The sequence below is a fragment of the Catharus ustulatus genome, chromosome 28 (genome assembly GCF_009819885.2).
Source record: "Catharus ustulatus isolate bCatUst1 chromosome 28, bCatUst1.pri.v2, whole genome shotgun sequence".
NCBI lineage: Eukaryota > Metazoa > Chordata > Aves > Passeriformes > Turdidae > Catharus > Catharus ustulatus.
Genome location: NC_046248.1, coordinates 3,653,481 through 3,681,390, shown reverse-complemented (window position 1 = coordinate 3,681,390; position 27,910 = coordinate 3,653,481). Strand labels below are relative to the sequence as shown.

Below are 27,910 nucleotides of genomic sequence, written 5' to 3'. Positions count from 1 at the left end.
CTGGCCCACCTGAGGTGAAGGGAAATGTTGAAATGCAGGATTTTTGTGTCTTCCCCTCTCTTTATGACGCACCCAAAGGAGAGGAACAGTGATTCTCCTTCTCCTGAAGTGTGCAAGTTTTAGAACTGCTCTGACCTTTTGTCAGTCATGTTCTTCTGTTTTTTTGGATCACTTCTGACTTTTAAATATCTCCATAATCTTTACAAGCCATAGGAGAGTGGTAGAAGATAGTGGAGGCCCCTTCTTCCAGCCTGGCATTTGGGTTTTGTCCCTGCTCTGCCTCCCCCCAGTCCCAGGGAAGCTGCCAGGACCCAGCACAGGGGCAGTTTGTCTCCTCTGACTGTGGGGAGGGAAAGGAAATAAGGAAATGCTTCTTCCATCCCTGCAGCACTTCTGTAACTCCCCCAAAACATCCTGAGGCAGATGAAAATCTATCCAAACATGACAAATGTGTAATGCTGAGAATCCCTGAGGTTCCTTAGGGCTGGGAGCTGTACAAATACACAGAAAATACCTATTTTCTATATATTTATATATCCAGGCATTTATCCACACAGACACAATGTTCCTACAACAGATATTTGAAGTTCAGCTGCCATTTGTGGCCAATGTGTGGTTTGCTTTCTTCTTTATTTTTTCCCCCCCTCTCTACAGTGCAAACCATCAGAATAAGAAGTAGAAACCATGAGAGCTCGTTGGTTTGGGAAAGAACACGAGACTGATGGCAAACATCACGGAATAAAACTGAAAAATCACCTCAGTGAATTATCATGGAGGGTGTGTGGGGTGAAATGGTTCAGCCCCCAGGAAATTGTGTGCAAACACAAACACAAACCTGACCACACTCAATAAAATCTCACCTTTGCACATTCATTAACGTTTCTGTTAGCCAGTCCTATTTCTAATTTCCCTCTCCTGATGCACCTGAAATTTAACACCATGTGTGCCAGTAAGTCCCACCACTCAGAGCTTCACCTTCACAGCACTCCAGAGTGGTTGCTTCTGTTTTTAAGCACAAAAATTCTCAGGCTCAGATCTCAGGTTGTCTAAATAAAGATCAGCATCATCTCCAGATGATGCCCAAGGCTCCTGAGCTTTTATTTTAGGTGGCTAAGTCACATCTAGAAACATCCAAACCTGAGTTCTGGCTCAGCAGAGACTGAGTTTTATTGGTAAAAAAAGTCAGACTTCTGCTTTCCTCAAACACTCATGTGGGTGCTGCTCTTATATTTTTATTGAGAGACCTTGGAGAAGGCATGGCCTTAACTCTTTTAAATGCATTTGGAAGAGTTTAGTTATTCATCTTGGTGCAAGTTTGGACAGCTGGGTCATAGATTTAAACTCTGACTTTCAGGAGGGATTAGCAGAGCCATGGTTCATCTGGGCTGGGCATTTCCTTGCTGTGAGCCCAGCAGGTACCAGGCTGAGGGCAGGGGTGTAATGCAGATTTCAAAGATAATATTGCAAGGACACATGAAATCAATGGGAGCAGAGATTGTGATTAAATCGTAGCAAGTACAGTTTAAAATCTAGAGTTCAATCTCATTGATGTTTGAAGGAGCAGGAGAGATCTGAGGACACAAGTTACTGCAAGCAAGACGTTGGTGGGTATTATTGAGCTTAATTCCCTCTTGATGGCAAGCCAAAAGGCATTTAGCAGAAGTGGGAAATCCCCTCCTCCCTTGTAGATAAAATATTATCTAAACATTTCGGTGTGAGAGTCTTATCTCCCTGGTATTCCCCTGTTCTCCTGGCTGCCACTTCACTGTTAAATACTCAGAGCTCAGCCTTGCTGGAACAGCCCAGAAATGATCCAGCAAGAGCAGGACTGAGCCATTATCAGGCAGAGCAGTCATGAGGCTCTGCTCTGAGCCAGCCTGGCATGAGCAGAGTTAGAAACCAGTTTACAGAGTCATGGTGCAGTGTGATAGCAGCAAAACCCAGCTCCTCATTCCTTGGATCCTTAGCTGAGCTTGTTCTTGGACAGGTGACAACAGTGAGTTGGAAGTGGAGGGGAAGCAATACAGGAATATTGGGAGGAAATTCTGCCCCATTCTCCAGGAGAAAGGAGCCCCATGTGAGCTGAGACAGCAGCAGCAGGAGCTGGAAGGGCTCTCAGTGAACCCTGCAGTAAATGAGCCAAGTTAATGTGACCTTGCTGGGATCCCTGCCTCCCCATTTCCTCCAACCTCAAGGGGAGGTCACAGCCTGCAGAGGTGGCTGAGAGCAGCAAACAGCTGGGATGTCACTTGGTGCCAGAACAAGGTGCTGCTGTGGGGGTGGGGAAGCTCCTTCCATCCAGCTGTGCCTCTCCTGCCTGCTCATTCATCCTGACACAACCACAGAGCTGCTCCCAAGAGCTCAGCCAGGTGAGCACAGCTCGTGGCCAGCTGCCTTCAGAGCAGATCCACTGCAAGAGGATTTTCCCTGGCCACAGCTTGTAGGAGAATCATGAGAGGCCAAAAAGTGCAGGGACAAGAGCAGGACTGGGGAGATGAGGCTGCACCCTGATGGGTTGGGACAGAAGCACTTTGAGGTGAGGAGCTGCACGTTTGGGATGAGTGAACCTTTATCTGCAACCAAATGCACGCCAGGTGCTGGGATTAAACCCAAAACTTCTCCCTGCAGGCCTGGGAGGGCAGAATCTCCTCTGAGCAGGGGTCACTGGAAGCCCAGCAGGGTTGGAGGCTGCTCTGGGGTTGTTTTCTGAGCAGGTGCAGCGCTCGGAGCTCACACAAGGTTCAGCTGCTGACGGGATGGAAAAAGAGTCACACACCCAGGTCTCAATTTTCAGTTCTGGAGCAAAGCTGAGAGTCATGTGAGTGACCAAATATCAGGCCATTTTATAACTGCCCCCAGTCACATCCTGGCTTGGAGTGTGTGTAACCAACCCTCAGTGCTTGCCACAGAAAGCCCCTCTGCTTGTCTCTAACAATTCCACTGGAAAAAAAGAGTGTTTTATGCAAAACCCTCGGTGTTTCACACACCCTGGGGTGCAGGCTGGGTGAAAGCTGCTCTCCAAATCCCCATCCCCCTGTGTGCTGCAAGCTCCTGCTCCCAGCTTGGCTTTCAGTTCCACCCAGCAGCTGGAGCCATTCTGGATTTACCTCCTTGGTGCCTTGTCAGCCAGCTGGGCCCTCCCAGACACAGCCAAGCTTTTGGCAAAGGGGAAAACACAAAATGATGTTGCTGCTGCAGAACCCACACTGCTTTGGAGGGGAAAACTTGATAAAACAGCACCTGAGACCTGCACAATTTGTCTGACCCACTTTGTTTAGGAGCTAAGAGGTCTCAGAGATGGTTCATTCCATCCCAGGATGGAACAGAACATTTTTATTTTTATGTTTATTCCCTCCTCTGTTTCAGCTGTGAGCACTTCAGGGCAGGGACTGTGCCTCATCCTCTGAACAAACAGCCTGAAGAAAATCAGGGCACTCCCACCCTGCATCTTTCAGCATTGCTGGGCTGTGAACAGCACAGGGGGTTCAGCTCCTGAACTGCCAAAAGACATGAGAAAACATAGTAAACAGCCCTGTTTATTTGAGAGGGGGCTGGGGGAATGTAGGTGGTGTAATTTTAAATTTTTTATTTATTTTTTTTTTCTACCCCCAGTCACATTTTAGTCTCTTGACTGTTGTGCTGTGTTTTAGTGAAGGTTTGTTCCTGTGGAAAAGGATGGAGCATCCACAGAAGCAACACCCCGTTAGCTGTGAGCAGATTTAACACCCCTGCCAAGCTGCCATCTGCCACCAGGCAAGGGGAATGGCAGCAGGATGAGCTCAGAGCTGCCAGGGCTGCACTGCCTCCCTGCTTTGTTCCAGGCTGGAATGGGAGCTGCCAGCTCAGGTGTTGTGCCTTGAAAAGAGCATTCCTGGCGCTTCCCAGAAATGAGAATTGTTTTGGGGGGTTGTGGTGTTGGGAATTGTCAGCCTGGGGGTTGTAGCTCTGTGAACAGGGGGAAATGGTGAAAAAACCCCAAAAAGTGCTTGTGCACAGACAGAGGAGATTAAAAAAAAACCAAAAAAAACCAAAAGTGCCTGTGCACAGACAGAGCTGAAATAAAAACCCAAAAGTGCCTGTGCACAGACAGAGGAGATTAAAACAAAAAACCAAAAGTGCCTGTGCACAGACAGAGCTGAAAAAAAAAAACCTAAAAGTGCCTGTGCACAGGTAGAGGGGCTGGAACAAAAACCCCAAAAAGTGCCTGTGCACAGGTAGAAGAGACTAAAAAAAAAACCCCAGAAGTGACTGTGCACAGATAGAAGGGCTGGAACAAAAACCCCAAAAGTGCCTGTGCACAGACAGAGCTGAAATAAAAACCCAAAAAGTGCCTGTGCACAGACAGAGGAGCTGAAAAAAACCCCAAAAGTGCCTGTGTACGGGCAGAGGAGATTAAAACAAAAAACCAAAAGTGCCTGTGCACAGGTAGAGGGACTGGAACAAAAACCCCAAAAAGTGTCTGTGCACAGACAGACCTTAAAAAAAAACCCAAAAGTGCCTGTGCACAGGCAGAGGGGCTGGAAAAAAAAAAACAAAAGTGCCTGTGCACAGGTAGAGGAGATTAAAAAAAAATCCCAAAAGTGCCTGTGGACAGAGCTGAAAGCAAACCCAGGGGGAAATGGTGCTCTGAAGAGCAGGAGATTCCCTCTGGTAGCACAGTGCTGGTGCCACGTGCTGTTTGCTCTCTGCTGAGGCTCTGGGGGCTCAGAAAATGCAAAACTCACAGCAGCTCTCCTCCTGGCCCAGCAGCAGCACAGGAAGTGGTTCTTTGAGTGTTTCCTACTCAGCTGCAAGGAGGAAACCCTGCCAGGGCAGGACTGCCCAAATGTCACATCTTGGGTGCAGAACATCAGCCTGGGGGAAATCATCACATGGGGACAGCCCCAGAGCATCCCAAATTCTGCCTGCTCCAGAATCATGGAATGGTTTGGGTTGGGAGGGGCATTAAAGATCGTTTGTTCCAACACCTGGATGGATTCCAGCACTAAATGGTGGTTTTGAGGCAGAAGAAGGGAGCAGGTGGAATTATAAAAGTCACTGTGGATGTGGCACTTGGGGACACGGTCAGTGGTGCCTGGGGAGGATTGGACTCAGTGATCTCACAGCTCTTTTCCAGCCTGGATGATTCAGGGGGATGGGGAAATGCTGCCAAAAGTCTGGGCTGAAATCCTCTCCTTTTTTTGGGGTGTCCTGTCCGTACCAAGCAGCGAGCACAGAAACCACCAGAGGAGTTTGTTGGGTCTTTCAGCTCATTTCTCTCTTACAGTTCAGTCATGATGCAAAAACTTGGTTTTATCAGCTCTCCTGCCCATTTGCAAGGTCAAAAGGAGCCCATTAAAATAAAAACAAAACACATCCAAGGATATTCCTGATAAAACCCAAATTAACGTTGCAAGGGTACTGATATGCTAAAACATGAAAATCAGAATGAAAATCAGAATTTCCTGGAAGCAGCTGGACCAGACTGTGGCTGTTGTCACAGCAAACATCTTTAGGGAAAAGGAGAGACAATTCCAGGGCTTTGAACCCTTTTCCATGTTCACAGCATTCAGAATGTGGCTCAGTCAGGTGCTTCCATCCTGACTGATAATTCCTGTATGAAATAATGAAATTTTCCTGGAGGTGCTTCCTCCCACCCCTCCTTCCTAAAGGATGTCCCCAGCATTCTGCCATAAACATTTCTGCTTAACTCTTTGCCCTCAATGCATCATTATCCACTAAAGACAATGCCTGAAGCAACAAACAGCAGCAGAAGGAAGATGAGACTTTTTATTTTTTTTTCCATCTCATATTCAGCAAGCAGGATGGGAGGATTACCTCGTTCCTTGTTCTCTCCCTGAATTACTGTGTGCTAAGTTTAGCTGCTGAGCCCATTTGTGCTTTTCTCTCTGTTAATGAGGGTAATGACTACCTGAGACAGCAGCCTGGAGTCCAACCCAGCTCTGCAGAGCATTCAGAAAAACCTCAGGAAATTGGGTGTAGGAGCAATACTTCCCCTCAAATATGAAAAAATCCACCTTGATTCCCAATGAAAAACCATCCCTAAAGTCATTAAAAACGTAATTACAACACAGGCACTCCTCAATAAATTATTGCAAGTTATTTCTGGGGGTGTGGGAGGCAGTGGGGGTGAAGCTGAGGCTTGGTGGTTGGAGCAGCTTTAGCCCTGACACCCCTGCTCTGCTCAGGCACCTTTGGGGTTTTATTTCAGCTCTGGCCACAGGCACTTGGAGGGATTGTTCAGCTCTGTCTGTGCACAGGCACTTTTGGGTTTTTTTTTAATCTCCTCTACCTGTGCACAGGCACTTTTAGGGGTTTTTTCCAGCCCTGTCTGTGCACAAGCACTTTGAGGTTTTTTTTTTTTAATCTCCTCTACTTGTGCATAGGCACTTTTGGGGTTTTTTTTAATCTCCTCTACCTGTGTACAGGCACTTTTAGGGATTTTTCACCTCGGTCTGTGTACAAGAACTTTTGGGTTGTTTTGGGTTTTTTTATCTCTGTCTGTGCACAGGCACTTTTGAGATTTTTTTTAATCTCTCTGCACAGGCACTTTTAGGGATTTTTTCAGCTCTGTCTGTGTACAGGCCCTTTTGGGTTGTTTTTTGTTCATCTCTGTCTTTGCACAGGCACTTTTTAGGGTTTTGTTTTCGTCTCTGTCTGTGCACAGGCACTTTTGGTTTGGTTTGTTTTTTTTTTTTAATCTCCTCTGTCTGTGCACAAGCACTTTTGGGGTTTTTCAACTCCTCTACCTGTGCACAGGCACTTTTAGGGATTTTTCAGCTCTGTCTGTGTACAGGCACTTTTGGGTTTCTTCAGCTCCTCTGTTTGTGTACAGGCACTTTTTGGTGTTTTTCAGCTCCTCTCCCTGTGCAGACAATGAAGCAGGTCCTGATCAATTTGGGCACCCTGCACATAAACCAGAGCAGCCTGGCCCTGTCCCACTGGGGAGATGCTGATGGGAACCCTCAGGCAGACCCTTGGCTCCTCCACTTCCCATTTCAGCATTAAACAGATCATTTCCGTGGCATCTTCGTGGTTTTTTCCCTGTGAAACTTCATCTGTTTGCAGCCAAAACTCAAAAATCCTTCCTGAGCCTGAATTACAGAATGTTCCTTAATGACCCCAAATTTCAGTGCCTGCTTCTCTCCCCATCCATCACACACTGTAGTGCTGCAAATGACAAACCTCAATTCTGATTTTTCCATTTTGCCACATTTCTTTGCCTTCTATTTCCTCTCCTAAAAAAGGTTGGGAGTTAAATTGGTTAGGAAGAATTCTTGGCAGAATGGATGTTGTAAATGAGCTTGGGCTCAGGAATGTGAGAGCCTAAATGAGGGATGCAGAACTCCAGAGGGGCTCTTTAAAATGCTGTTTATTGTGTCCAAATGATACAGAAATTTATTTATTATTTAAAATTCTGTTTATTGTGTGTCCGAGTGATGCAGGGATTTATTTCTTATTTAAAATGCTGTTTGTTGGATCGAAATAATACAGGAATTTATTTATTTCTTATTTAAAATGCTGTTTGTTGTATCCAAATAATACAGGAATTTATTTATTTCTTATTTAAAATGCTGTTTATTGGATCCAAATGATACAGGAATTTATTTATTTATTATTTAAAATGCTGTTTATTGGATCCAAATAATACAGGAATTTATTTATTTATTATTTAAAATGCTGTTTGTTGGATCCAAATGGTACAGGAGTTTATTTATGATTTAAAATGCTGTTTAATGTATTTAAATGATGCAGCATTTCAGGGGTCCTGGGTGACAGAGCCCAGCCCACAGGTGACAGCCTCAGCTGTGGGTTTGTCTGAAATCTTGCTCTAGTTCAGGTTCCAATGCATGATTTGCTTTTCATTGTAGATTATTTTAATACCTGACACCCAATCAATACCTCCACTATCACCTACAGCCCATCACAGCCACCAACACTCCCATATTCCTGTTGCTATTTCCCAATCACAATAAGTCAGTGTGTTACAGTTTAAGCTGGAAGTTGTTTTTTAGTTTTCTTGCAGTGGGAAATTCTGAGATCTTTACTTGCAACATGGCATTTTTGTTTGTCTGTGAAAATCCTTTTGCTTTTTAAAAACATCTTTTGTTTGAGGTGGATTTATCCTTTGCTCAGAGTCATAAATCCCCTTCCAACTCACTGCTCTTTGCTTTCTATTTACCCACTAAGAGTGGCTCAGCAATTCTTTTCCTCTATATCAAAACTATCATTTCTATTCCTTCTTTAGAACCTACATTCAAAAATCTTTCTGTTATACATAAATATCTGTGAGACCTTCCTGTCAAACCCTAATCCTTCCCAACATCAGAACTCTTCCAGGGATGGAATTTTCAGGGGAGGCTGAAGAAGCTGAGCAGGGCAGACCTTGGCAAAGCAAGGTGCTGGGGATTTGGGAGGCTGAAAATCAGGGTGAAAATCCCAGCTGAGGGTGAAAATCCCAGCTCAGGGGCTTGGAGAGAAAAGAATGGCCAAGAATGGCTGAGACACCTGCAGGGGGGAGCTGAGGGAGCAGGGAAATCAAAGGGAATGGCAGGAATAAAATGGGCATTGTGTGAGTGACAGGGCTGTGATGCCAGGGACGTGGGGCTGGCACCCAGAGCTGCTCCCCCCTGATAATGATAATGATAATGATGATAATGATGATGATAATGATGAAAATAATGATAATAATGATGGCAATGATGATGATAATGATGATGATGACGATAGTAATGATGATAATGGTGATAATGGGGGTAATGATGATGATAATGATGAAAATAATGATCATAATGATGATGATAATTACGATGGTGATGATGATGATGGTCCCAGCACTCTGGCTCCAAACCCTGCTTTTAATCCAAGCAAAAAAAAAAAAAAAAAAAGAGAGAGAAAAAAGCCCTTCCCTGAGCAGCCAGAAGGGAATGCAATTAAGGTGGCCTCGTGAAGCTCATAAAGGCTAATGCATGAAAATAAGCAGACAAATTACTGGCGAGCATTAGGAAGAACATTTCTCGTTGTGAGGTCAGTTGGCCCTGCTCCTCCAGCCTCCCAGAGCTGAGCTGGGGGAAATAAAGAAATAAAGGATCCTGCTGGGAGCAGCTCTGGGCTGTGGGGAGCCAGGCAGGATGAGTAAGATGGAAACTCCATCTCTACAGTATAATGCACTTTTTCAGCCTTTCTCCAGAAATCCATCCAGCTCTTATTTGTGAGCCTGTGTCCTTCAGGAATAAAAATCTTCTTTTGTTTTGGCCAAGCTGTTTTGTGTCTCCTCTCTGGGTGTTTTCTTAGCACAGGGCTTCTGCAGGTTTCTGGTTCAGGAGGAAGGAATATCTCCCATCCTTAAACTCTCAGGCACTGCTGGAATTGCTCTCCAAATCCTACTGACATATTTGGCTCTTCTTTTGGGTTTGTTTTCAGAGCTTGGCTGCTGCTGGAGCTTGAATTACAGAAATACCACATGCACAGAGGGAAAAAAAAAAAAAAAACCCAGCACCTTGTTCTCAGTGTTTCCTGCCACAAGTCAGACCTTCCTTCCCAGCAGTTCTTGGAGTGAAATCTGGGGAATCATCCCTGGGAATCCATCAGTTTTTGGTTCTTAGGATCACCCAGCAGTGCCTGTTTTCCAGATTGTAAATTGGGAATATCCCATTGATAACCCAGCAAAAAGGCAGCAAGCTTTCCCATGAGAGAAGTGTGGGAATTGGGGTGTTTGTCACAAATTATTAAAGCTGGTCCAGGCTCAGTTCGTGCCTCGGTGGGGAATGTGAGATGGAGATGAAAATATGAATATGGATACAAATACACATCTTTATTCTGGAGCTCATCTCTTCCAAGGCAGCTGCAGGGCAGAGGGATGGACAAATAGTAGCATTATTCTGGAGTGTGTGTGTGTGAGTACATCTCACACGCTCAGGCACAGGGAAGGAATCATGAGATGGAGCTTAAATAAGCCTTTGTGCAATTTTTATCTACGATTTTCCACTATGACTCACCATCATTTACATGTTATCTAACACTGAGAGTCGCAGGTTTAGGTTCCTTTCTGTTCTTCGTGGGGAAAAAAAAAAAAGAAAAAAGAAATAAAACCAACACCAAAAAAAAAAACGTTTTTGGAAGAGGTTGCTGTGGCTGGAAGGAGTTAAAGCTGTGCTGGAATAACTGTCAGCACACAATTGTGTTCCAAAGAGCAGCAGTTACCAAAATACATTTTAGCCTGCAGCCTGCAAGAACAATGCAGCCATTGTAGTGCAGGCACAGCACTTGGCACCCAGATAAGGCAGAGGGAACCAGGTTTTTGTTGATTAGGAAGTGATGGAATCCACTGGGAGGTTTTTATTGTTCCAGTCCCTTTTGAAGCAGGTTCCAGCCCTTTGGGGCAGTGCTGTTACCTCTCCTGTCCCTGGGGGATCCCAAACCCAACCTGCCCCAGGTGATTCCACATCCCCATCACCAAGGGGAGGCTGAAATGCTCAGCAAAGGCTTGAGCAGAACTTTCTGTTGTCATCAAACCCCTAAAAATAAATCCCAGTTGGGAAATTTCACCTCTTCTCCACGCTGACAAAAATTGTGTGTTGGGTTTTGAAATGTGGAGCTGTCATATAGGAAAAAAAGTTGATTTTTCAGGCTAGACAAAGTGTTTAGTCCTCATGGGTTTGGCCAAGGTGTGAGGTGTCACTGGTTTGGTTTTTAGCCAGGATTTTGTATTCCTGGTTTTAGCTGCTGCAGGAGGCCAAAGGCTTTTAAAAACCTCAAGGAAGACTTTTCTGTGTGGGAAATGTCTGAAATAATTCAATTCACGTTGATTTGAGAGGAGGAAAGTGCTGGAACTTTAATGAGGAGGTTTTTACATGGGGGTGGATTCCCCCAAAAATGCTCTTGGAGCTCTCCCTGTGGATGGCAGAGGGACACAGAATTTCAGCCACAAAAATCTGCCATCGATTTTTCATCATTTGGGGGAATTGCCACAAAGTTTTAGGGCTGGAGTTTCTGAATTTTTTTCCTTTCCATCGTGTACCTACTCCAACAGAAATCTGCAAAACTCAGGGTTTGGCTCAGGACAGAAACTCCTGGGCCTGGCTTAAAGACAATGAGATTGAATCACTAGAACATTAAAACTTGAATTAATTCTTTTTCCCATAAGGATTTAGGACACACTGAAGTTGTTTTCTTAAGCTTTTCTTGCCAGGCAGGAAGGACATGGATTGACTTTGCCTTTTCTAATGGAACTCGTTGATTCTCAGATAATCACTTGATATTAGGAGCTGTGCCATTAAAACAGCAACAACAAAATTTAAAAAAGGTAAAATTACAGGAGTGAGGAACTTGAATACTATGAATGTGAAAAGGCTTTTAAAATTCTTCAAAGGTTATTATGTCCTCAACACTTTGCTGATTTTTTAAAGTGCCTAATTTCATTTGAATCACTTCCCTTATAAATTACACACTTAAAAACCTGCTGCTGTTGCCTCCAATACTTAGAAAAACATCCCATTTTTTACTTTTTTTTTTTTTTTCCCATCCCCCTTTAGTGTCTCAGTTTTCCTTGGCTGGATAATTTCAGACAATAATTTCTTCTTTTCAACCTCAGGAGCAGCAGGTGAACAATGCAGAGCCTTCAGAAATCTTCAGTTTGTTTTGCAACACAAAGTTTCTTTTCCCTGATTTTAATTACTGACCTGGCATTACTGATTTGAAGCCAGGTTCAGTAGGGAGCTGTGGCACTTTCATGCACTTGTCCAAAATGCTCACACCTTTAGTTAGAAATGTCAAGGGCAGAGCCATCTGGAAGCCACTGGGAATTTTTTCAGCAGCTTCTGGAAGAAATTTTCTGTAACCTAAAGAGAAGCAGCAACAGGCAAAGACCTCCCCACCTCTATTTTGAGCAGAGGATAAAATGCACCCAAAAATAAATAATTTGTCAACATCAAGGAGCAGAATAGAACCAAATCCAGCACGAGACTGAGGCACTCAAACCCCCTCACTCCTTTAATAATCCTGATTTTTCCTGGAGATTTTCTGCCTGCAAGGAAGAACCTCCTCCATTAGAAAAAGCAAATTGACTTCCATTTCTTTTCTACTCCCATCCATTGCCACGAAGAGCTGTGATTTCATGCTGCAGATGATGGAGAATTCAGCAGATCTCCCTGATCCTGGTGAATCACCCAACAATAGACGTTCTGTATTTGTGTAAACATCCCAGAGACAAAAACAGGGGAAACTCAGAGAAGCATAAATGTGTTCATATCCAGAACAGTCTCCACAAAGAATACTTTGTACAGTCTTATTGTTGTTCTTGGAGTTGGTTTTTTTTTTTTTTCTTTCCCAGAAGCATCAGCAGTTCCTTTAGGCATGTAATTTATGAGAGGCTAAAATCTAAATTATGCATCAAAAAGGGAGAGATGCAACTTCAGGGTAATAACACATTGCAAAAATAACTTCAAATGCGTAGTTCAGAGCAGCAGCCTATAGCTGGAAACCAGTGCCCAGTCAGCAAAGGCAGCAGAGAAGTAAAAATTACTCTTCCTTACATAAAAAAAAACTCTTGTGGAGATCTTTATTTTTAAAAGTGACAGCAGCAGAGCTGGATCCTGGAACCCTCAATCTGTTGGGAGAGATGATCCTTCAGAAATGCACTGAACAGAGTATTAAATAATGCAGGAAATCATGTTTCAAACTGAAAAGAAAAGTTTATTTTTTTCTGTTTAACAGACAGAAGAACTCTGACACAGCCCAGGGCTGATGTTTGTACAAATAAAAGTCCCTTGAGAACTCTGAGATCCCTTTTTGTCCTCCTTGAGCTGCTCAACACCAACCTACAGCAGGGAGAGCCCTCCTGAACTTCACTGCACTTAGGGATGCCTGATCTTTCCCTAATAATTTTTTATCAGTTTTTTTTTTTCCAAAGATATTTAGTTGAGGGTAAAGACATGGTGAGTGAGATGTAAAAGCTGTTCCTGGCTTGAGGTGAGAGATCCTCCCTCTGGGGAGTGCAGGGACCATGCTGGGCTTAGTTCACCTCTCACAATTATTTCTTTTCTGCCTGCCTGTGCTAATTAGAGAGCCTTGCATTGTGATTTTTGTGAAGGAGCCCTGTGTCCTAGTTTGGAGGACAGGTGTCTGCTGAGAAAGGCAGGAACCTCTCTCTCTTTGAAATGGAGAATGTAAATCCCCTCCTTCCATTCACAGCCTCTCTTGGTAGACCAAAAAAAAAAAAAATTCCTTTTTGTTTTTGGGAGTTTTGGGTACAGAAAACCAGCAATAAGGACAGTGATAACCTTGAACATGCAATTTCTTCTCTCAGCTTTTAGTTTCTCATCAGGGCCATGCTGGAAATGAAAGCCTTGACTATGACAGCAAGCAAATTTTTATCCTTCACCACCATCAGGGCTCCAGTTAAATGTCAGGACCAGGGCTGGGCTGGGTAATAAATTTTTCCCTCTCTCATTCTCCTCCTGTGGGTATGTTTACAGCTCCCAGGGAATGCAGTTGTTGAAACAGCAGCAGAATATGTGATCACACTGTCAGGAGATCCAACAATAATCACTGATTAAAAAGGAAGAATGACGAGACTAAGAGCTGGTGGCAGCATTGCTAAATGCTGATCAGCCCTGTAAGACAGCCTTTGATTTTTTTAATTAATTATACATTCCCTCATACTTTCTACTGCTGTAGATTTAATTGGACTCCTTATTTTTAGGCAACTCCAGCTAGAGGAAGATAGGATAGAGCTTTCAGCAGCTTGGCTCCAGCCTAGTTCTGCCTCATTCAATGCAACTGGGAGCAGAATGAGGCTGATGCTGAGCTCTGGTGAAAGCTTTGTGGTCTCTGTGCAGCTCAGCAGGTTCTCCTGCCTGGCAGGATGGAGTCATTCCCACCCAGGAATCCAGGCAGAGCTGGGCTCAGCATCCACAACAATCCCAAAAACCCAAATGGTGCTGAGCTCTGCGTGCTAAATACAGAATTCACCCTGATAATTCACTTCAGCCTCGCTCCACGGGATTTGTTTGCACCTTGTTTGCCAACATGGGATGTTGAACTGCAGAACAAAGAGGATTGCACTGAGAAAAAGGCTCTGGCTTCAGCTGCAGCATGAAATGCTACCCAAGAACATATTTTTATTTATTTCCCATCATACAGAAGCTGCAAGATGTGAAATACCCTTGACAGCTCAACCACACTGGGTTTAAATTCCTGCTAAGCTCAGGAGTTTTAGAAGCTGGAGGGACCCAGGGACACACTCAGGGCTGCAGCACAGCCCTGTGAGCTCAGCTGCTGTGAGAACCTGACCTCAGAGAGGCACAGAAAAGGTTCAGAGCTGTCCCAGGCCAGGCTGGATGGAGTTTGGAGGTGTCCCTGCCTGCCTGGGGATGAATGAAATGATTTTTAAGGTCCCTCCCAACCCAAACCATTCTGTGATTCTGTGACTTACCAGGCACACCTTACTGTGTCAGCCCCTGACATTTACTGCAAAGAATTCCTCTCAGCTGATGGATTCTCCTTTCTTGCCTATTTTTTCTTAAATATTTACCAAAAGGGAAGCTCACACAAACCTGGGTCCTTCACCATGACCACAGGATCGTGCAGAGCAAACTTACCTTTAAAAAAAAAAGGACTTCACAACCTGGGCACCTGGCATTCATTTTATTTCTTTCTTTTTCTTGTTCCAGCTCCCAGGAGCTCACTCTGAGAGGGGCAGGGAGGGGTACTGCTGGAAGCACAGATATATTTTGAAGTAGCAACACTGCAAAGTGTTCTCCTCCTTCCCAAAGCTGCTGTTAGTGCCAGTGCCTGCCTGGAATTGTCTCTGGATCAGTGATTCCATCCCAGGACAGGCTGGAATCCTCAGCAGGATGGAAAGAGGCTGCAACAGATGGAGAAAGAGGCTCCTTCTGTGTTTGCACTTCTCAGGCTGCTTTCTAGATACCAGCCACACACACAAACCCAGAGAAGATGGGGCTCAGCTCTCAGTTGTAAAAGGTTTTTTTTTTCCCCCCATGAATAATTTTAGCAGCACACCCCCAGAGCAGCGCTCAGCGAGGTGCGGGGGAGAGCTGAGCTCTGGAAGTGAGGTGCTGCTCCTGGGGGGTGTCTGTCTGTCTGTCTGTCTGTCTGCAGAGCTCACAGGGCTCCAAGGAGAGCACCCATCCCACTCAGCCCTGGCAAGGGCAGGGAATGTGTGCCCAGTGCTGCTGAGGTGCTAGCACGAGGTGTGGGCTGGGTTTGGTGGCTGGGAAAGGAGGGAAAATCCACAGGAAAAAAAAAAAAAAATCCACTTCATGCTCAGGCAGCACAGCTCAGCTGGGAATCATCCTGGGGAAAGCTCTGAACTGAAGGGAAGCCCCAAATTTCCCATTATTTAGGTGGTCAAGCAATCACACAACACCCAAAGCCCCAAATCTCCCATTATTTAGGTGGCCAAGCAATCACACAACACCCATGGCAATTTTGGCCCAGGATCTGGGTAAAGGAGGCAGAGGACAGGCCTGGCTGTGTCTCTGATGCTCACACACAACGAGGGTTTCTCAGGAAAAAGGAATGAGGATTCTGACCTTATCTATTCCCACCCATTGCTGCTGCCTCTTAAGTGTCAAAAATTAAAATTACAAAAGTAAGAGGAGGGGGTAAAGGAAGTTTCATTAGATTGTAGTATCCATTCCCACTCCATTGCTGCTACCTCTTAAGTGCCAAAAATTAAAATTATAATGGTGAGAGGAGGGAAAAAAGGAAGTTTCATTAGACTGTAGTATCCACATCACAGAAAGGAATGAGGATTTTGTCCTTGTCTGTTCCCACCCATTGCTGCTGCCTCTTAAGTGTCAAAAATTAAAATTATAATGGTGAGAGAAGGGGAAAAAAGAAGTTTCAATATAGTATCCACATCACAGAAAGGAATGAGGATTCTTTCCTTGTCTGTTCCCATCCCATTGCTGCTGCCTCTTAAGTGTCAAAAATTAAAATTATAATGGTGAAAGGAGGGGAAAAAGGAAGTTTCATTAGATTGTAGCACCCACATGAAGTTTATTCTGGATACAAACCCACAGAGTTGGAGCTGAACACCTTTTGGTGAGTGCTGTAAAAGCAGCAGGATTTCAGCAGGGCTGGAGCCCTGGGAATTCCCATCCCCTGGGGTGGGATGAATCCTTGTGCTGGGCACTTTTTAAAGCTTAACAATGCTTGTGTTTACCCAGGTGGCTCAGCAGAGAGTGAAATGCTGGAGGGACAGAGCTGCTGAGCTGGTGTTTTGTGCTCCATCCCATGGCTGAACCATTTTGGTGTTAAACAGACATTTGGGGGCGTGGGGAGGTGAAGTTTTTCCCCCACAAAAATGAGCAGTGCTGTGTGATGCCTGCTGGATTGGGCAGTTTTTAATTAAAGGTCGTTAAGTGGGGCAGGGAGGATGCTGAGGGGATGCAGTGGGACCATGCAGGGATGTGCTGGGCTCAGGGTTTTGCCAAACCTTCGCTACTTGAGGGGATTTTTGTGAGCAAACACTCCAACAAAAACACACCCAGCATCAAATCCCCAGGTCTGCAGGGAGCTGAGCAAAATTCCTTTTATCAGGGCAAACATTTGATTTAAAATCCTTGGAAATGGTGCTGGAAGGAAGCAAGGACCCAAAACCTTGATTTGCAATAACCTTGCAAATCTATAAAATAACCTGCTTTGCTGGAGTCTGTAAGTACAGGCTGGGAGTTAAAGAGATGCATAAGTACTCTTTGGTGTAGGGGTAATTACTAAATCCAGGTCTCACTGAAGTCTTCTATTGCTTTTTTTGTAATTCACTGACACATTCTGCAGGATCAGATACAGGAATAAAAGGGCTCTGCACTTAGAGCTGCCAGGACAAAATCAGGAATGGACACAGGGAAATCTTCCCAGTCTGTGGTGAAGTTTTCTCATTAGATTCTTAGATCCTTCTTTATCTCATTGTTTCTCAGTTTATCACAATTCTTCATTTCCTGTTCCCTTTTAGGCTTCAAAAATATTTATTTTAATGTGGGGTTTTTTTAACCCTTTCTTTGTGAGGATTGAAACTTTTTGGAGTCTCTTGGCCTACCCTCATATAGAAAAAAATTCAGATTACTGAACCAGACACTGCAGGGTAATTTTTAATATTTATTCTGAAATTAGAGTTTAAATTCTGGACACGAGTTATGACTTATCATGGGTAAAACAGCAAAATAATTGCACATTTTTACAGCTTTTGTATCACCTGAGGACTCCAAAGTGACCTGAAGGAGACCAAATGCAGCTCCCCAAACTGAAATTCAGAGCAGAGCTCGCTGCCTCACTTGTTTTCTCTTTCCCCTGGTGGAAACTTTGACTTCAGCTGTAGCTCACTGCTGTAACCACACAGTTCAAGATCTCTGAGGCAAGAGGCTGAGCCCTGTGTGTGTTTTCTCACCCCCAAATGGAGCCTGCAGCACCAGGGGACTCCCAGCCCCAATTCTGTTTTTGGGGGGTGTTTTAGTCAGTGGCAAATGTCCCTCACCTTCTGCTGCTGCATTAACCCTCTTGTCCCCTTTTTCCTGCAGCATTTTGGGCTTCTTGGCCAAATCTCCCATGTGAATATTGATAAAATTAATATTGGTATAATAAATATTGGTCTTCTCTAGATGACAAAAAAAAAAGTGAGAAACACTAATTTGGAATATTGTGGATTTTGTGTAGTACTGGAAACAATGTTTCAAAAATTTCCTGAACAGAGCTGTCTAGAGCAGGAGGTTATTTTGAGTCTCTCTTCTTGCCTTTGACCCAACTATTTCAGCACCCCACCCTTCTTCTTCCTTCCACCTTCCTTAATTTCTTAGACTTCCTTCTTGCTGCTTTGCTGAGTCTATTTTAGGGGTGAGAGCAGGCTTAGCTTCTTGCCAGGCATCCACTTCCCATTTTCCCTCTCTAGGGTTTGCCTTTTCAGCAGAGCTGGGAGCCCTGAGGGTTCACAGAACCTCTGAGAGTCCCCAGGGTGGGGACACTGCCCCTAAAGCAGGGAAAATCAGCACTGGAGGGGAAAATGAGGGCTCAGAATGAAGATTGCAGGACATAATGCAAACACTGATCAGGGTTAAGAGCATCAAATGAAGCTGAGTGAGAATTTGGGATGGGAGTGGCTGAACTCACCCGTTTTTGGCAAGCACAGGGTATTCCCTTCTTCACTGGATAGAAAGGGGCTGAAACAGTGAATGGATTTGTGGAAGAAATTCTTCCCCCTCAGGGTGGTGAGGCTCTGGAAGAGTTTCCCTAGAGCAGCTGTGGCTGCCCCATCCCTGGGAGTGCCAAGGATGGGGCTTGGAGCAGCCTGGGACAGTGGAAGTGTCCCTGCTGGAGCCAGATGATCTCCAATGCCATCCGACCCAACCCAACCCATCCCAAGCCAATCCATCCCAACCCAACATAACCCAACCCAACATAACCCAACCCATCCCAACCCATCCCAACCTATCCTAACCCATCCCAACCCAACCCAACATAACTCAACCCAACCCAACCCATCCCAACCCAACCCATCCCAACCCAATCCATCCCAACCTATCCTAACCCATCCCAACCCAACCCAACATAACTCAACCCAACCCACCCCAACCCAACCCATCCCAACCCATCCCAACCCATCCCATCCCATCCCAACCCATCTCATCCCATCCCATCCCAACCCATCTCATCCCATCCCATCCCATCCCATCCCATCCCATCCCATCCCATCCCATCCCATCCCATCCCAACCCAACCCAACCCATCCCATCCCAACCCATCCCAACCCAACCATCCCAACCCATCCCAGCATTCTGTGATTTGCTTGTGCAGGACCCTGACAAAGTTTTGACCAACACCTGCTGTTTGCACCTCAATCCAAATCTCGTGGCTGTCAAGCAGAGCAGGTTCAGAGCAGCTCTGAGGGGTGCAGGACACAAAGCCCTGGGGGAATTTTACATCCCAGCTTTCCTCACAAGGAAAAGCACTTTCCTCCAGCTCAGTGCTCAGTGCTCAGGCTTTGGGCTGTGTTATCTCTGCCCCCCTCCTCTCCCAGCCTATGAAAAGCTGCCCTGAGCACAGCTCACATCTGGAGGACACAGCAGCTCTGCAGAGCCAAGAGGAGCTGGGACAGGGCTCCAGACAGGAGCAGCACATCCAGACCTGCTGGGAATCAGTCCCAGCCCTGGTGGCCATGGGGGCTCCAGTTCCTGGTACAGCCCCGTGTCACCAACTTCACAGAACAGCAGCTTCTGGCAAATTGTGCAACTGCACCGCCCCCAAACTTCCTGTTTTGAAACCCCAAGAAGCTGGAAAATGTTAACACTGGCACTTTAAAGTGCTACTTGTGGCTTTTCTTTTTTTTTAATTTTTTTTTCCTTCTCTTTCCTAAAGATCTACTAAAAAATCCGACGTGCCGAGGAGTGAAGTGGGGCTGCCTGGAGGGCTGGGGGCACAAAGGGAGCTGTGCCACCCCTGGATTTGGGGACAGGGCTGTGGCAGATGGAGGGGCAGCAGTGCCAAGGTGGCAGCAGGACCTTGGTGCCTCGTGGGGTGCCAGGAGCAGCCACCTGGCCCTGCTTCCCAATCCATGGCAGCTCCATCACCCAAACCCCACTGCTGGTGGGAGAAAGGAGCTGTGGCAATCAGGAACACCTTGAAATAAATTATAAAAAAAGCAGAGCTGTGGCAAATCTCCTGGAGAGGGAGAAGAGCAATGAGGGAGGAGAAAATGCCGTGTTTGCCTCAAGCAGGGACTTCATTTCTTTCCAATCAGCGTGACAACTGCTTCCTTTCCTGGCTATCTCTGAGCCTCCAGATGGTGCATTGGAGCATCCTTCAACCTCCAGCTTGGCTCCTTGCAAGGACATTGTCTTCCTGGCTGGCTAAAAATGGATTAATAGCTCTGAGATGAAAGCTGCTCCCCGTGATGAGGAGCTCGTGGTCACTGCAGTGTTCTGGCCACTGCTGAAATCAGGTGTTAGAAGGGGATGAGCCCCTGCTGAACGTGCTCCAGCTCTGTGTGAATTTATTTGTGTTAACTCCATCTGGCTGTTTCACTAATGGTCACAATTCTGCAGAACCTTTCACAGCAGCAGTTATTTCTCACCTTCCTTAAGCGAGTCCCCACCGCCCTGCAGTCACAGTTTGGGATCTGAAGCAGCTGAGGTGCTGCCAATTTTTGTGGGTTTATTGGGGAATTGTGAGACATCATTTTCTTAAATTCCCAGCTTCAGGCCTCCTGCTATTTTCAGAGCTTGTTTGAGCAGCACTTTTAGATTAGCACATGGGGAGAGAAGCGAAAGGAAGTGAACCAGGAAGCCAGACAGCAAATGTCATCCAAACCAGAAATTAAATAGAAAACCAATATCAGGATTATAAGCAAAACTAACGACAGGGCTTTGCAGCTGAAGGGGAGAATGAAAGGCCAGAGGAATTTTAATGGGGTGTGACAGATTCAAATCAGCCCCAGAACCTGGGCTTTGTTCCTGCTGCATCCTGCAGGGACATGGGGTGGCTGGCAGGGGCTGGACAGCCAAGCCCAGCCTCCTAAAAAGCTGCACTGTTGTTGTTCTCAGCAAGGGAATATCCTGCTTCCTCTTCACCCTGCATCTCTTTGAAAATGGTGAATGGCTGCTGCATTCCTGCCTTTATCCCAGCCACTTTTTACTTCCCTCTCCTCGAGCTGGCTGAGCAGGGGATTAGGGAATGACTTGGTGCACATGTGGGGAGAGAAATCCGCCTTCAAAATCTTACATAACTCCAAAAAGCAAGAGACACATGCCCAGGCCCTCATATTTTGCTCATCAAAATCATCATTTCATCCTCCTCCTACTCCTCCTGTGGTCAGGCTGCAGTTTCCTTGTCCTCTAAAAAAAAAAAAAAAAAAAAAAAAAAAAGGAAGATTTGAAACTGTGGAGTCTACAAAGACACAGCAGCATGATTCCCAAATTTAGTTGTGATCACATTTCCCCTTTCCCTGTGCTCCCTGCTTGCTATCCCAGAGCTGGGAATGAGCAGCCAGCCCTGGGGAGGAGGGAGGAAGGGAATTTCCAGCCCCACCAGGCACCTTCCATAAACACTGACGTGAGCTGCAGGATGCAGAGTCAGAGATCTCGCTGTCCCTGTGTTCCCAGGAACTTCCCCTCTGGAGGTTCCTCTGTTCCAGGCAGGACCTGGCTGCTTTTGGGATCTGCTGACCTCAGGGGCTGGGAACAGCACGTTCCCAAAAGGGAATTTTGGGGTGTAAAACCAGCTCTAATGTGGCTGCAGTTCAAGTCAGTGATGGCAAAACTCAGCAAAGGGAGAGAAATTCATTATCTCACATCAGAATCGCTCTCCTCCCTAAAACACAGCAGGGTTTTGTTGGTTTTCCCTCCCCAGATGCAGAAAAGGAACATCCCCAACCCCCTGCCCTAAACAGGAACTGGATCCCTGGTGATATCTTCCTGTCCTGTCCCTATTTATAGCAGGGAGGTCACCCAAATCAGAACACAAACGTCATCACATGATTTTTTGGGGGGGTGAGTGAATTCTGCATGGTGAGAATTCAGAGGGGCACAGCACATTTAGGAAGAACACCTCACTGGGGCTGGTTTTGTGTGCAGAATAATTTAGGAATTGATGGCACCCAGGAATTTGGGTGTTTTTTCCCCAAATCACAAAAACCAGTTATTAAATGCACAGAAATTTTCCTTGCAAACATGCAGTTGTTTAATGAAAGCCAAAACCAGACACATTTTCCTTGTTGGACTGTTAATAAACAATTGATGAAAGCTGCAAAAATTCAGTAATCTATAGAGGTCACTCAATGGACAATTTGGGAAAAAAAAACACCAAAAAAAAAGGGAATTTTACTGTTTGTGGAGATTTTTTAACTCCTTTACTGTTATAGAGCACAGTTTGAATTCAGGACCTCCCACCCCATGACTTTGACATGTAAAGGAAGAATAAATTTAAATATTGGGCTCCTGACCTGTACCTGCACTGACAGATCTGCTCCAAACAGCAGCTGCAGCCAGAAAATTCCTATTTTTTTCCCCATTCCTTGGAACCAGCCAGCATTTTGCTTTCTATTCTTTTACCAGAAACCAACAGAGATGGAAAAAGCCAAGCTTTAAATAGATACACAGAGCTGGTTGAATATATGTTTATATAAATATGTTTTATAGGCACAAACAAGCCAAAATGAAGGTGCTTATTTTGTATTGCTGAGGAAAAATGTTTGACAGCATCCTTCTTTCAAACTCATTTGGCATAAATTATGGGCTGTAATTCCTATTTTACCCTGTCAGGCAGGCTTGTGAGTGGGACCTGATGAGGAGAGCAAAGTACTTCCATCATATTTAAAAAAAAAAAAAATATTTATTTGGTTTTGTTCTTTTTTGTGTGGGTTTGAGGGATGGGATGAAAGGGCAGGGTTGGTTCTTCCCTCTGTTTCTTCCACCCCTCCAGGGCTCATTCCCAAATCCCTCAGTGCCTGTGGAGCTGAGGCTGTTGCTGGATTCCTGCAGCCTCCAAATTCCAGAATTCCAAAATCATTCCAGATAAATAAATAAATAATTTGGAATTCCAAATTCCAGATAAAGCCAGGTCCCTCTGGCAGGCAGAGCTCAGCTGATGGCACAATTAATGAAATTAAAGAGGAACCAATGGGAATCCCTGCTGGGGCACCAAACCCCTGAAGTTTGCACACTTTTTTAGTGATCTTTATCTCAGAATTGTTCCCCCCATGCCTTGCTCTTGCTGTGCAGTGGTTTCCTCACTGTCTGTTCACTGAGTCTTTTCCTAAACTGGGCTTGAATAAAGTCAAACACTTTTTAAACTGGACTAGGAGCAGAAGGCTGAACACTCAGCACAGGGAGGACTTTTTCTAAGCTGGGCTTGAATAAAACCAAACACTTGTTAAACTGGACTAGGAGCAGAATGCTGAGCACTCAGAACAAAGAGGATTTTTTCTAAGTTGGGCTTGAATAAAACCCAACACTTGTTAGACTGGACTAGGAGCAGAGGGCTGAGCACTCAGCACAGGGAGGATTTTCTGTGGTGTTCTGAGGCCGAAGGTTCTGGTTCTGGTTAATGCCTCACTCCCCATTACTGTCATTTCCTCTGAAGAAAATGGGACCTGGCCATTATATTTTATGTTTATTGATATATATTTCCCAGCTCAATTGACATTCCCCTTTTTTTCCTCCCAACTCCTTCAGCAGGGAGGTTTGCAGCACTCAGAGCTCTGTGCTCTGCCATTAATGGGCTGGGGTTAAAATGGGCACCATTTACACATAAATGTGTGGGCCAGGGCAGCAGCACCAATTCTGCTGGAATATTTTGGACATCTCTTTAGCTGGGGTGGTTCCTGGCAATATTTCATCCTGTTTAACCAGGTTTTCCTTGGGTCTTGACATTGAAGAGTGTCACAAAGAGGACTTTGACATTGAAGAGTCAAACACATTTAATTCTTCCTGGTGGATAAAATACCTGCTGCGCCTTTGGAACACTATTAGGATTTTCTTTCCCCTTCCCTGAATTCCCCAGACCTGCTGTTGCACAGAAGCTGTGCCTTGCTGTCTGTTCAGAATGATTATTCTGTGTTGAAAATGATTTCCCTGCACTTCATCTCGGGGGTTGTGTGCTCAGGGGACCAGCAGTGCTGCACAAAGCTTCTCATGCCCTGCCTGAACCCATTTTGCATCACCAGAAACGATTACTCAATGATTTCATCTAGTAAATTCTGGAAAATAAGTTATTTTCTTACTTTTTCCCCTTTTCTGGTTCATCTGAGTCACAATTTTTTTTTCTACAATGCTCCAGCCAACACTTGCTACCTAGTGTGAGGAAATCTGAGCACCTAAGCCATAATTTGTCACCTAATTAAGTGACCTGATTTTCTCAGGAGCAGGATGTGTTCTCCAGCTCCCACTGCACTCAGCAGTTGTGAAAATCAGGCCACTTTTGCATGGCTGTGACCAATTTTGAGTACTCAACTTCTAAAAAGCTGATTTTCCTTGGGAGCTGGAGGATGGGTCCTCTCTGGGTTTTGGCCAGGGTGGGATTTTGGGAGGGAAGCAGAAATTTATTGCACTAAATTAAAAAATAAGAAAAAAAAATCTCTCAGTTGCAGGTCCTGGGATAAAAATACCCTTTGGCTTTGTTTGCTTTATGCAGCATCTCCTCCTCACACTGAAAATTAAATTGAAAAGGGAGTTGGTTGTCCCTGTGGATGATGGAGGCAGCTCTGGAAATCACACCTGAACAAATGTGTGGGTCCAGCCTTGTGGTCTGTGCTGCAGTTCATCCCAGCAGAGTGTGATTTATCTCTGTGTGATTTATCTCTGTGTCATTTATCTCTGTGATTTATCCCAAGGGATCACCAAGGAAGAGTCCCCGAGGGTGGTGATGGAGCCTGGGCTCCTCCAGAGCTCTGTGCTGTGTCTGGGCAGAGGAAATCCTGGAGAAAATACTCATTTCTGAGCCAGGGCTTTTCTGGCAGGGCAGTTTTCACTCACACATTTCAGAGCAGGCTTGTGCAGAGTCACATCTGGCTGGGTTTGAAAGAGCAGGAAAAATCCAGGCTGGAGAGGAGGTGAACTGAGCAAGGGCAGCACAACAAATGATGGAGCAGGGCAGGAAAAAACCCAGATTTGGGCATTGCACCCCAATAAATAAGCTCTCCCTTATTTTCCAGAGAGCTCCCCCTTGTCCTCCAGACATCCCCCTTATTTTCCAGAGAGCTTCCCCTTATCTTTCAGAGCTCCCCCTCATCTTTCAGAGAGTTCCCCCTTATTTTCCAGAGCTCCCCCTTATCTTCTAGAGCTCCCTTATCTCCCAGAGATCCCCCTTTATCTTTCAGAGCTCCCCCTTATCTTTCAGAGCTCCCCCTTATCTTTCAGAGCTCCCCTTTATCTTTCAGAGCTCCCCTTTATCTTTTAGCTCTTTTGCCTGAGCTGCTTTCCAAAGCAAAGCAGTGGCTGCTTTGCATAGAACATTTTCCAGAGCAGAGCAAGCTCAGCAAGGCAGAAACACCAATTTGGGGTGTTCAGGTGTTCAGCACCCCAGATCCATCCTCCCAGAGGGCAGGTGCTGGGCCCAGCTCTGCTGATCCCCAGGGAATGCTGGCAAAGGCAGCAGAACCACTTGGGGAGGAAGGATTTTCATCATCACACGTTTGCAACACAGCCCCTTTTTTTTTTTTTTTTTTTTTTTTTTAAATTTTTTTTGCAGTGTTATCTTCCTGCCTTCCTCTTACCCTCCAAACGAACAAAAAATGTGTATTCAAGGGGTGGGGAAGGCACAGCTGAGTCAACAGCACATGGCTGAGCCTGGGGGGTTCAGGAATATCCTCTGTGTGTCAGAGCACTTTGAAAGTCACCACTGCAGACACAAGGGGTGACACAAGCACAGCCACAAGCCCTGATCCAGGCTGGACCCTGCATCTGCCCCTTTCAGGAAGCTCTGAAATCATCTCTTCATGGGGAATTCTGCTGAGCTCCTGTCTCTGCCCCATAACCCTAAAATTTCTGTCATTTTGTGCTTTCTCCACTCAGAATTCTTGTCCTTTTGGGTTCTGGGTGAATCCCTCCCTTTGTTTGTCCCTGGTGCCACAGAGCTGAGCTGATCCACAGCTGCTTTCCCCTGCTGGTGTCGAGCATTTGGAAAATAATTCCACTTTTAAAGCTGTAACTTGTGCTGGTCTGCTCTGGAAAACTTGCTGAACAGGAGCTCTGGGTGTTCCCAGCTGGAGTGAACAGGGATTTAGAGGCATCCTGGAGGGGAAAAAAGCAAAATTGCTCTTTGAGTACAGCAAGGACTAAAGGGAACTTTTCTAAACTGGAAAATCTCTGGTTTGTGCCCTCTCGTGGCAGTTGAATTTTTCTTCTCCTCAGTGCAACTCCTGCACTCTCAGACCCAAATCTTTGGGGTTTCATGCTGAAATTTCCAGCAAAGAGACTTAAATGCTGGTGTTTCTCTGTCCAGAAAAAGTGGGGGAAACCCAGAGGTCCATATTTGATATTTTGTGCTGGCTGCATGACTTTGCTATTCAAACAGTTTATGGGGAATTGATGGGTGGCACATAAAAAAAATAGCATAAAAAAAAATGCCTCAGGGGGTGAAAAATTGGACAGGGTGTCCCATGAATGTCCAAACACACTGAAATTCTGTTTTTATTTTGCTGTCTCTGCAGACAAAAAGCGCTGGCATCAACAGGTGGAAGGAGTGTCCAAGCAGCATGCGACTGGTTGGTATGAAGTAATAAATGCTAAAAAGTAAAAGAAGTGGTGAAGTTAGGGTTTCAGCCATCAGAATGTGCAATGTTTAAACAGGGAATTAGTGGAAATAAGCAGTTCAGAGATGAGCCTGCTCTGGGAGGGTTTGTGATGTGCAGCAGGAGCAGGTGAGAGAAGGAGCCCCCACTGAAAAAGCTGAGAGCTGCCTTCCAGAGCCATTCCTGGTGCTCTGCCCTGTGCTTTGCACTCTGAAAGGCAGCAAAGGCAGAAGCAGTGACCTGGGTTAGCTCTTCAGAGCATCTGCCTGAAAGCCAAACCCAATTTTCTGTATTTCTGAGCAGTGCTGGTGGGCTGCACGATGGCAGTTCCCATCAATGGGTGTCAGCACAGGGGAAGCTGCTCCTGCTGGGGGAAGAAATGTGTCACTATCGAATTTAACAGCTCTGTCTGCCTGCCAGGCTCTTCTCCCACGTGGGTGACCCGTTCCTGGATGACCCCCTGCCCCGGGAGTACGTGCTGTACCTGCGCCCCACCGGGCCCCTGGCGCAGAAACTCTCCGAGTTCTGGCAGCAGTCGAAGCAGATCTGTGGCAAGAACAAAGCTCACAACATCTTCCCACACATCACCCTCTGCCAGTTCTTCATGGTAAAGCACAGCTCCTCTCTGCCCTTCCTTGCCAGGCTCAGCTCCTGGCTCAGGGGGGGAGCTGGGGGGATTTTGCTGATGCCTGAGTTTCTGGAGGAGTAATTGGGTTTTTAAGCTGTTGTTTCCAGGGAAGAGCAGCAACAGAAGACTGAATTCTCATCCTCCCCAGTGATCTTAGCGTGAGAATGGGTGGGGGGAGGTTACTTGGGGATAGCTGATCCTGCTTTGAGGACAGGGGAGGGGCTGAGCATTTCTAAACATAGATTTATTTTTTTTTCCCATGCCCCTGTGCTTTTTCTCACTGCATGAGGGGAAGGGCAGACCACTGCCACCCACCTACACCCTTTGCTTTGCTTTGCTGAGCCTGTCCTGCTTCCTTGGCAGTGTGAGGACAGCAAGGTGGATGCTCTCACAGAAGCCCTGCAGGCCACGGTGATGCGCTGGAAATGCAAATTCCCCGCCCCGCTGCCCCTGGAGCTCTACACATCCTCCAACTTCATCGGGCTCTTCGTCAAGGAGGACAGTGCTGAGGTGCTCAAGAAATTTGCTGCAGACTTTGCTGCAGAGGCAGCTTCCAAAGCAGGTGAGTGATTCCAGCTTGGCACTTAAAAAAAAACCAGTTTGGATGCCATGGAGGAGCCCAGCTTGGGCACTGTCAGGAAAACAAAAGCTTTGATGCCATGAAGGAACCCAGCTTGGGCATTGTCAGAAAATCAAAGCTTGGATGCCACAAAAGCCCAGCTTGGGCAGTGTCAGAAAAAAACAAGACTTTGATGCCATGAAGGAGCTCAGCCTGGTCGTTGATAGAAAACCAAAACTTTTGTGTCATGAAAGAGCCCAGCTCAGGCATTGTCAGAAAAACAAAAACATTGGTGGTCTGAAAGCCCAGCTTGGGCATTGATAGAAAACCAAAACTTTGATGCCACAGAAGAGATCAACCTAAACACTGTCAGAAAAACCAGAACTTTGATGCCATGAAGGAGCCCAGCTTGGGCATTGATAGAAAAAGCAAAGCTTGGATGTCATGAAGGAGCCCAGTTTGGGCACTGTCAGAAGAACAAAAA

The 27,910-nt window shown here is 45.7% G+C and overlaps 1 protein-coding gene across 1 annotated transcript in view; it reads left to right on the top strand.

Annotated features, from left to right (window-relative positions):
* UBASH3B (ubiquitin associated and SH3 domain containing B) overlaps positions 1 to 27,910 on the top strand; it is a 59,378-nt gene that overhangs the window by 15,082 nt on the left and 16,386 nt on the right. The window contains exons 2-4 of the mRNA XM_033081751.1: positions 26,159 to 26,212; positions 26,660 to 26,846; positions 27,231 to 27,429. Of these exons, the coding sequence (XP_032937642.1) occupies positions 26,159 to 26,212; positions 26,660 to 26,846; positions 27,231 to 27,429 (440 nt within the window). The remainder of the gene's footprint in view (positions 1 to 26,158; positions 26,213 to 26,659; positions 26,847 to 27,230; positions 27,430 to 27,910) is intronic.